The sequence below is a fragment of the Phacochoerus africanus genome, chromosome 15, assembly GCF_016906955.1.
Source record: "Phacochoerus africanus isolate WHEZ1 chromosome 15, ROS_Pafr_v1, whole genome shotgun sequence".
Classification (NCBI taxonomy): domain Eukaryota; kingdom Metazoa; phylum Chordata; class Mammalia; order Artiodactyla; family Suidae; genus Phacochoerus; species Phacochoerus africanus.
Window position 1 is genome coordinate 15,347,336 of NC_062558.1, and position 11,215 is coordinate 15,358,550.

Genomic DNA, 11,215 nt, shown 5'->3' on the forward strand with positions numbered 1-11,215 from the left:
ACCTACCAGAGAGGCTCTCTTGCTCCCCCTTCCTTTTCCCAGTTTGCGCATCGCAGATTTGGGGCCTTCTCAGCCCCCGTACCCACGTGATCAGTCCCGCACTTTGCCATCTGCGAGCGGGAGCCTGCGGGAGCGAGATGCTTAACTTCCGGGGGAAACTGGCAGGCCGAGGGCTGAGAGGAGTCGCTGCTTGTGTTCCACCCTGAAGGTAGGCCTCCCTCAAAAGAGTTCAAGTACTCCACTCGTCAGTGTCTCTGTCTCTAGATAATGGTCTCTTCTTTCTGGTTCACTTATATCGTATCTCCCGTTGGTACTGTTTCTCAGAATTCTGCCTAATACACCCAGCTTCATGATTGTGACAGAAAAGTAGTGTGCGAGTCACTTCAGACTCGCGCTTAGAATCGCTTTCTCCATACCTTTCTGGAAATTTTGTAACTTCCCCAGTACTAAATATTCTCTTTTAATGTATTAGAGAAGTTTCTGTAATTTCACAACTGAGGCAGGATTGATGGCAAATGAATTGTTTTAAAATCACAGTGCCTTCTGACCATGGTCAAATAATTACTTGAAACGCCAGTAGAATACTCTTTTAAAAAAATTATGAAACATTTCGGGAGTTCCTGTGGTGGCGCGGTGGAAATGAATCCAGCTAGGAACCATGAGGTTGCAGGTTCCATCCCTGGCCTGGCTCAGTGGGTTAAGGATCTGGCGTTGCCACAGGCAGTGGTGTAGGTCGCAGATGCGACTCAGATCTGATGTGGCTATGATGTAGGCCGGCATCTATAGATCTGATTGGACCTCTAGCCTGGGAACCTCCATATACCGCAGGTGCGGCCCTAAAAAGCAAAGCAAAGCAAAACAAAACAAAAGAGCAACATTTCAACTTATCAGAAAATGAATATGGAGATTTTATGTAAAACATTCATCTCATACATTTCCATTAAAATTTTACATTTTCCCACATTGCTTCATGTTTTTAAAAACAAATATAAGTTAGAGATGGCTGAATTTCCAGAGCACCTTACCTGACCTTACCCTACTTCACTGAATCACACTTGTGTTCTGCCTTTTTAAAAGTAACTGGTACTAAGACTTTGATAGTGATTTGGAGTGCTACCATTCCTGATACACTGTTATGTATCCAGAAACTATATAGACTTGTTCTGCATATTTTAAATTGTATATAGGTGGCAAAATACTGTACAGATTATTGGCAATTTCTTTTTTTTTTTTACAAAATTCTTACCTCATTTATTTAAATTGCTTATAAAAATTCATACCAAGTTATTTTCTTGCTGACAAATAACAGAGATAATAAGATCTTATTTGACTTTTAGCAAAGATGGGTACAAATATACTTAATGCTGATGACTCTAATGACATGTCTGTAGTAATTAAACCAACAAATTAATTTTAATTCCAAATATTAATTTAATACTAAATATTTCCCAGATCATGTGAACCCAGAAATCATTGGGTTAATTAATTAATTTATTTTTTTTATAATTTTTTTAATTTTCCCACTGTACAGCAAGGAGGTCAGGTTATCCTTACATGTATACATTACAATTACATTTTTTCCCCCACCCTTTCTTCTGTTGCAACATGAGTATCTAGACAAAGTTCTCAATGCTACTCAGCAGGATCTCCTTGTAAATCTATTCTAAATTGTGTCTGATAAGCCCAAGCTCCCGATCCCTCCCACTCCCTCCCCCTCCCATCAGGCAGCCACAAGTCTCTTCTCCAAGTCCATGATTTTCTTTTCTGAGGAGATGTTCATTTGTGCTGGATATTAGATTCCAGTTATGAGTGATATCATATGGTATTTGTCTTTGTCTTTCTGGCTCATTTCACTCAGTATGAGATTCTCTAGTTCCATCCGTGTGGCAATTTCTTTTTCTTTTCTTCTTTTTTTTTCCTTTTTCTTTTTTTTTGTCTTTTTAGGTCCACACCTGTGGCATATGGATGTTCCCAAGCTAGGGGTCCAATTGGAGCCGTAGCTGCTGGCCTATACCACAGCCAGAGCAACAACAGATCCTAGCTGTGTCTTCGACTTACACCACAGCTCACGGCAGTGCCAGATCCTTAATGCACTGAGCGAGGCCAGGGATCAAACCTGTGTACTCATGGATGCTAGTTGGGTTTGCTAACCGCTGAGCCACAATGGGAACTCCGAGAAACCAATTTATGATTGTCATTTATAATGATTTGTAAGAATTCTTTATTTAACACATTTTGTATTTTCTAAATTTAGCTTTTAGAATTTGAGTTTTTATGTAGAAATTCATATAAGCTACACTTAATGGCAGTTTTTAATATTTGTTTTTCTTTTCCATAGTTTTTACTACTCAATTTATTTAGTTTGTCTAGGTCCTTAAATAAAAAGTTAACATAAGTGGTGATATAGAGCAATGTTGATTATTCCTGATTTCATCATGAATATGTCTAAAAAATTTATTTTAAAGAATATTCAATTATCAGCTTCTCAGTGGTATTTATTATCAGGTTAGGAAAGTTTCCTTTTATTCCTGCTTGGCTAAGAAATTCTTTTTATTGTCAATAGAGCTTAAGTGTTACTTAATTCTTTCTCTGTGTCTATTGGAATGAATATGTTTTGTTTCCTAAAACCCAGTAAAAAAATTATGCTTTATGGTATTTCTGGTTTTAAGCTACCCTTGCCTTTCGAAATAAACCCTACTTTATGAAAATGTTATTTTTCCTTTTCTACTTATGAAAATGTTATTTCCTTATTTTTGCTGAATTTGATGTATTTATTGTGATTTTTGTATTGATCTCTATAAGTGAAATATCTTTCTTTCTTGTATTGGTCTTATCCAAATTTTTATCAGACCCATATGTTATTTGAATATCTTTTTCTCTAGTTTTATTTGATAAAATAATTTCTTCATGTTTATTAATAGCTGAGATCTGTTCCTTAACATTTTATACTCACCACTTTACCTTTGGGAACTGCTTTCTTTGCAGAAAATGTAGGGAAAATAATACATCTAATATGAATTTCATTTTGTCAATTAATTTTTATCTTTACAAATTGATACTATTCTTTTATATTTTTACCTAAAATGACACATTACATGTAAGTTTCTTGGTTGTTTTTTCATAGCATTTATTTATCATGTTTTAAAGATCTGCTATGCTGTATATATAGCAATATTACATTTCTTCACTACTAATGTTTTTACTGGTGGTTTTATCTCTTTTTCATCCATATATCTGGAGGTTTGCCTATTGTGTTTTTTTAAAGGAATATATTTCCATCCTATTGATTATCTCTTTTCTGTTTATTTAGCATCTATTTCATTAGTATTTGCTTTTTTATTATTTTTTTCTTCTAATTTCCCATAGTTTTACTTTTTTTTTTAAGCTTAGATTTTTTTAAGCCAGTGTTACAGTTCTTTATTTAAAAAAGTGATAGACAGTGAATAAATGCTTAGGGTTTGGAATCAGGTATTTTAATGCTCTTACCTAAGTAAATACATGACTTAGGAAGGAGTGAAAAACCTTTTAAGACCTTAGGTCTCTCCATGCAAATGGTGAAACCAAATTGCCTTCCAATAGTGAAGATTAAATGAAAAGATTTTAATAAGTGGCTCCACATAGAGCACAGTGTTTGGTAAGACCTCACCAAGGGTTACATTTGTTTTTTATCTATGTTCATGTTGATGATAAGAATTTTTTTAATGTTTTGATGTTTGTTTTATACTATCAGAAGGTTGTGTCCCCTTTTTTCTTTTTTTTTTAAAATTCAGTAATAGAACTCTATACCCAGAAGAGATTTACATGGTATTTCTCGTTTTCTGCCTGATTTTATTGCTCTTTTAATAATACCTTCCAGATCCACTGACTTTTTTTCAAACGGCAAGAATTCCCCCAGGAGATATCATTTGGTGTATGTTGGAATTGGTTTTTTTTCCCAGTCCAGATCTCAATTCCAGTTAAAATCACAAAATCATCCAGCATTTTTTTTTTTTGTCTTTTCGCCATTTCTTGGGGTGGCATGTGGAGGTTCCCAGGCTAGGGGTCTAATCAGAGCTGTAGCCACCAGCCTACGCCAGAGCCACAGCAACTCAGGATCCGAGCCGCGTCTGCGACCTACACCACAGCTCACGGCAACGCCGGATCGTTAACCCACTGAGCAAGGCCAGGGATCTAACCCGCAACTTCGTGGTTCCTAGTTGGATTCGTTAACCACTGCGCCACGTCGGGAACTCCCATCCAGCATTTTTAAAAGATTACCTATGTCATTGTTTGCAGGGCATACTTGAAGAGTTGCGATAACATATCAATTGATCTACCACCACTACCAGTTTAAGAAATTGCTTGAGGGTCCACTGCAGTGTGAAATAGACATAAAGATACATTGTTTCCTCATGGATATCACTGATAAACAGAAACTGTTGAAATGTTTGTTTGGCTTCAATATCTGCTACTGTTTTTCTCTTCTTCAATTGTGAGCTAAGTGGGAATTGTAAAGTGATTGTTTGAAGATCTAGATGAGACCTCTCCTTGGTGCAATGGTCATTTAACTGATGAAGAAAAAAATCATTGTCTCTGGAAATTGATCTTAGGCCATACAAAAAGTGGATAGACATTTATCCAAACAATTCTTCTAAATATTGGTAAAAGCTGAAGGTAACTGTGGCGTTTGACCTATAATGCGATCCCCTCCACCCCATCTGTCACTTTCTTTATTCTGGACAGACAATGGCTAATACAGAAGGTTCATTCAACCCTGAATTCCTAGTCTGATGCTAGGGTTTCACCCACGTAGGGACAGATCTTTCACCTGTTCCTCCCATGGCTTCCTGTTTTGGAATTTATATTTTATGTGAGCATGTATGATTTTAATCACCCAAATTTGACTCAGGGGATGGGAGTTATGTCTCAGGAAAAACAGTCCTGCAATAGTAAGTCTCCAGTTTTCTTTGATGCACTTGGCTTGTCCACCAGCTGCTCTATGCCAGGAGGTGCAAGCTAAGAAGACTGCAGTCTGCCATCTTCCTCTCACATCACTTTGTGGAGTGGGGAAGTTGCTCTGTTAAGGACATGTATTATCTATACCTACAGCTCCTTTGTAGTAGCACAGACATTCTGCCAGGGATGAGCCAGGTCATAGGTAGCATTCTGCTTGTGGAGTCTGACTTTGGTACACAGAATGGAGAAATTCATGAACAAGGTTATAGTTCCAAAGTGGAGATTTTGGTGCCAAGCAATTGAGAGTGGGCTGCCAATTTCATGAACCTAATAGCAGCAAACATCGCAGTTCCTAGAAGTTTAACAAAGAGACTAGGGAAAAAGAGAGCCAAAAAAAAAAAAAAAAAAGGCCTCCTGGGATCACACTCATAAGCATTCTAGAAGGCTCTTCACATGCATTAGGAATAACTCAGTATCAATCAGAGTATGGTATTCTGCAGACTTGAAACATTCTCAGTCCACTGTGAAATTCGTTAAAAAAGGGTAGAAGCCTCATTGGCTCAAGGGGAGCAAGTACATTTTGACCAAATACTAGCTGATAAAAGACCATTCTGAATATCAGTAAAGGCATATAATTTAAAAAAAATGAATATATAAGAAGACCAAATGGAAGATCTTGAACTGAAAAAGTTAATAATCAAAATTTAAAAAAATGGTAGAGCATGTCAGCAGATTTCAGCAGGCAGAAGAACCAGAATAATTTATTTGAAGGTAAATGATGAAGAGTCTCACAATCTGAAGAAAAGAAACAAGAAAAAGAATTGACTATGCCTATGGAAGTTAAAGAACCCACTCTGAGGTAGTAGGGTGATATCTTTCCTCTCTTTAAAAAACATTTCCATCCAGAAGCAGTTGAATATTATTTCTATTCACCTCCCTCTTTTTGACTTCTCTAGATCTCTAGGAATATTAGAACTTTTAATATATTCCATATATTTCTTAGCCACATTTTTTTTTTGCTTTTGTTTTTCTGTGTACCTTAGTATAGGATTTTCCCATTGACTTGTCTTCCAGTTAAGTAATTCTGTAATGGAATATGTCCAAACCATACACTGAATTCTTATTGTATATTGTACATTTTAGTTTTGAAGTTTGCATTTGAAATTCTTGTGTAGATTCCATCTCACTGAGGATATTCAAAGTTTGTTCTTATATTTGTATATTTTTCATCTGTTTTAAAATTTATTAATCACAGGTATTTTTTTCATGTACTCTTTCTCCACTGTCTGGATCTTCTTGTCACTACTTATAGTTTCTCCTTTTATTTCCTTCCTTTTTTCTGAGTAATTGTTTATAAATTTTGATTTTTGTCATATATGGTAATGTTTTACCATCTTCAGGTAATGTTTCAATGTGTATGAAACGTAGCTGCAAGTCACTGCTCTAGAGAGTGTTTTCTTTCCTCTGTGAGGAAGACAGACTGAAGAGCTGATACCTAAGTCCAGTCATGAATTGTGCTTGGTCAGAAGTGAGTGGGTTTTTAGTGAATCTTGGACAAATTCTTCTTTTCTTATATTGCTCAGGCTGAGCCTGCTAGACTTTCAATTGTGACTTTTATGTCCATTTATTTTCTCAGCTCTGAAAGATGGTGGGGGTTAATCTCTATCACCTAGAGGTCTATAACACAGCTCTCCAACCTCTTGCCACATGCAGTGTGAATACCAGATAAGTATATCATAGAGATGGATCACATGCTTGAGAAAAGACTCCTTTTACCATGTCTTCTGTCCAGAATATAGCGTGATTTTGCAGTATTTCAGACTAGCTCACTAGCATGCAGTGAAGCTCTCCAATTTTGCAAATGTGACTTGGGGAAAAAATTATTGGGATTAGAGGCCCCTCAATGTCTAATTTATGACCCTAGACCTGTGTAGTAACTAAAAGAATTGGGGATTTCTTCCTTCAGGACAGTCCTCTCAACTGGACCAAACCTAAGGCTCAGTTCACATACAGCATCATGAAGTGTTCAATGGAAGAAATGACTGGCAAGACTCAATGTTTTGAACTTTCAATTCTGAAATATTATTTTCCCAGCCTGAAGTTTTAATTTATCTACTCTGCTTTGCTTCCTTAGCTTCCTGATGTGTTAAAATATAGTTCTTAAAATATAATTGGATTGTGTAAGTTTTTTTTTCCCTTAGTAGAAACATTGACAACCAGGATTTATATATCCTACATAGAATTGTAGCTGTCTTTTAAATTTTATCTTTATCCTGTTTTATAGGTAAAGTTACAAAAGAGTTGAGTGGCGATTATTATTTTCCTCTCTTTTCAAGTTTTTATGGAATTCTATCTAAGTGTAAATCATGTCCCCAAGATGGGGACATAGCAATGTGTGAAAAATTGAAAACACTCTGATGTCAGGCTCTTCCTCGTGTTCTCCATTATATCAGAATAAGTGCTGTATCTATTAGAGTTCAGTCACAAAAAGAGAAACCACAACACCTAGATAATGACAAGTTAACAACTGAAGACATAACTATGGTTTCTAGGACTAGAAATCCAAGGGAAGAGGTGGTGGTATTGGAACCTACACCTTTGCAGTAGGTCCCTTGAAGCTAGTATCTGATCCCTGAGGAGAGGGTTTAACCAGTCTGGTTGTGGGACCTCAGGGGTTTGGTGAAGATTCAGATGTGGGACTCAAAACCGTGAGGGTAAGATGCTTGGTAGCAGTGCCAGTATACCTGAGGCTGATAGTATCGTTGCTTCTGGATGTAACCAAATATATACATACAGCAGAAATTTAGCGTTGATGCCAAGGTAAAAGCTGTTAATGAGGCAACACCGACATGAACACCAATCAAATGATTCCTCATGTTTCATCTCCTTCTAGTTCCCCCCAATGGGAGAAAGTAATAGGGAGCGAAACAGCAAATAGGAATTGCCATTTGTAGGCTCCCATTCCTTGTGGGACAAGGCAGAGTTCAAAGGGGGAAGGATGTTTGGGCTTGAGAAACAGCAAATCAAAACACACAAAAGTAGTTCCCATTGTAGCTCAACAGGTTAAGAACCTGACATAGTCTCTGTGAAAATGTGAGTTTGGTCCCTGGCCTTGGTCAGTGGGTTAAGGATCTGGTGTTGCCAAAAGCTGCGTCATAGGTTGCAGACATGGCTCAGATCTGGCATTGCTGTGGCTGTTGTATAGGCTGCAAGTGTAGCTCTGATTGGACCCCTAGGCTGAAAACTTCCATATGCTGCAGGTGTGGCTGTAAAAAGAAACACACACACACACACACACACACACACACACACACACACACACACACGCCATCCAGAAACTGTGTCTTTGCTCAAGAAACACAAAGATAATAATCTCATGAAAATTAACCACTAAAACTGCTTAAAATGATGGGAAGTAGAAATAGGCTAGGGATTAGTATATTTTGTTGTTTAATGGCTGTTTATGGTCCCCAGTGATAAAAAAGTTGAGATTTTCTGTCAGTAATCTAGGACACATGCTGTTAACATTTGTACTGCGAGGAGAGTAAAACTTAATACATGGGGAAGATCATCAGGCTTTGCTATTTTCTTTTGAAATTGGAATTGTTGGTTTTCTTTCTCATTTGATTAGTTAGCTGGTGTATTTTGCGTTTCTTCCTTAGGCATAGTTGTAATACTCTGCGTTTGATCTTCCAGTGAAGTCTTAATATTCTTCTCTTCTGTCTTAGGTCGGAACAATCTTCTCTGCCTTATCACCTTTTTAAGTTCTTCTCATAAAAATTAAAAGTAACAGACTTACTAGTAAAACAAAAAATAGAATCAACCAAAGTGGTAACAGGTTACTCTTTCTTTCTACCTTTTCATTTTTGCCAGGGGGTGGGCCACTATCAACACTACCTCCACTGCCTTTTAGCAGGCATTTGGGTGGGGCCCATTCAGAGTTGCAGTGGCAGTGATGTCGGTTGTTGCAGACCCCACTCATATTGCATGTCTCAGGTGAACAAGCACTTTCCCAGAGGGACATATGGACACACTTCCTTTGGATGCAGACATGTCCTGCACCACACTCTGTGCCATCCTTCACTTCACCAACATCAGGTAAGGTCATCCCCAAATGGTGGTCTGTACCCCAGCAGGTGACTCCATTGAAGTGAGTCCAGTGCACAGTAGAATGATCTCTCAGGAGGGGAATTTCTGTCACATTCTCACACTGAAGCCTCCCACAGAGGATATCTGAGATGTTACATTGTACGTATTTAGTAGCCTTGAGACCGCAGTTACCAAAACGGTCTCCTCGGGTATTCATTTCCCTGTAACAACTCTGATCTGCACTCCTGGCCTGTTTGCCAAAGATTTTCCTACACTGTTCATTGTGGTTATTGCATCTCTTTTCATAGCAGTAGCCGCCACCTGTGCAGGAGGTCCCATCCTGCATATACACATCTTCTGGACACTGATGTGATGTCCCATTGCACCATTCTGGAAGATCACATTCATTTTCCTCTTTTCTACACATGGAGCCTGCTGGCATGAATGAGCATTCCTCACAGCAAAGTCCAAAAGCACAGTCAGCCCCAGCTGTCAGAGTGCAGTCTGACTGACAGCAGGGGTCCTTTTCACACATATATCTGGAACCACAGTCACACTGCTCTCCTTCATCAACCACTCTGTTCCCACAGCCTTTAATCATGAAGACTTTCTGTGGATCTGGTGAAGTGTACACACAAGGTTTTTGGGCAATACGGTTCCAGTAGTTCACATAACTGCAGTTGCTGAATTTAGTTGTTGTTGCTTTATATGGAAACATTATGCATTTGCTTCTTCCACATCCACAGGTTTTGGTATCATCATGCCCCATACCCAAATTATGACCAATCTCGTGTGACACAATATATGCTGAATCAGTTATGTCGCCATTCAGAAAACTATCAATTCCACAGTTTGTATGAGTTTTACATACTGTTCCAACAAAGGCTAAGCCAACATTGGTACCAAAATTCTTTTTCACAAAAATATGTGCAACATCATGGGGCAAACGAGTATTAAAGCCCCTTCTCTTCCATTTGCAAAATCCATTCAGGCCATCTCCTATGCTGTGTAATGAAACATAGCTTTCTTCAGTCCATACCTCTATTCCCATTAAAAACACATCAATATCCAATGATTTTAATAAGTCACTTATTCCATGGAAAATAAAGCATACTTCATTCTGTACAAGTGAGGTATTCCTTTGGTGATGAAGATAGCGAGTGTGGTCTACGACCACTGCCACTTCAAGAAAACGCCTGTGGGTCCACCAGCCTTCATATCCACTTTGCATCAAAGTAGAATTAACACTCTCCTGAAATGTCACTTGTTGTTCTATTTCTTCATCTGTTAATCCACAGCTCATGGGTGGAAATTCTGTTTCTTCATTGTCCATCTTATATACTAGATGTTCAAATGTTGTAGAAAGCCTTTTGGGCTCAACTTTATAAACAGTGTCATTTGTCTGTAACATTCCTTGAAAACCCCCTAAACAGGTATTGAGGGAAACCAGAGATTCTGGGTCCCCCTCCACATAACCATGATAATAACAGTCGTTCTGAATAAAAGGGTGGTCCTCCAGGAGAGCACCCTGATCTGTGTAGGTGAACACTGGGAGGTTTTTGGACAAAAAATGCTTCTTGACCTTTATGTGAATAACATATATCTTGCCCCCAAAGTACAGTCTGTAAGAGAGCCAGCCATGAGACTTCACATCCCTGCCAGTGTTTGTTACCTTCAAGGGTATAACCACTTCTGGGGGACCATGTCTTTGGGAGTGTCCAATCTGGGACCATCCAGGAAGGAAGAGAAATACTTTCAGCCAGAGCAGCAGGAGGGGGATCTTCATATACACCAGGAAGTCACCCACAGCTATTATGGACCCATCATAATTAGCCATTGGTAAAAAAAAATAGGGGAGAACAAAAATACATCACTGTTTTGTCTTCTTCCTCTGATCTGGTTGAGTTCAGCACTGACCTTTAATCTATTCTCTGGCAGAGTCACGCCATTGAAGCAGCAGCACTAAAAGAAAAAATAGAGATAGAGGTGGGAATTTGAGCAAACCAAGGTAGAGCAGAAAGAGGTTCTGGATTAAAATAGGTAAGTGTTTGGCTTAAGAAATAGTTTAATGTCTTGCGTTGCATTCACTATTAAGTAACAGTGAGACAGAGGGAGAATGTGATTGTCCAAAGGAACAGTATTGGCCTAGGATGACACTTGTTGAACCTAGATGAAGGACACATAGTGGTTC

At 38.3% G+C, this 11,215-nt stretch overlaps 1 protein-coding gene across 1 annotated transcript; it reads right to left on the reverse strand.

The window, feature by feature from the left end:
• Positions 1-219: 219 nt before the first annotated feature.
• On the reverse strand, positions 220-10,861 carry LOC125116338 (disintegrin and metalloproteinase domain-containing protein 25-like). The gene is made up of 2 exons (XM_047761477.1): positions 8,735-10,861; positions 220-345 (listed from the first exon to the last, which is right to left on the reverse strand). Exons 1-2 carry the CDS (start codon positions 10,859-10,861, stop codon positions 220-222), a joined length of 2,253 nt encoding a protein of 750 aa, XP_047617433.1.
• Between the last annotated feature and the right edge of the window lie 354 nt (positions 10,862-11,215).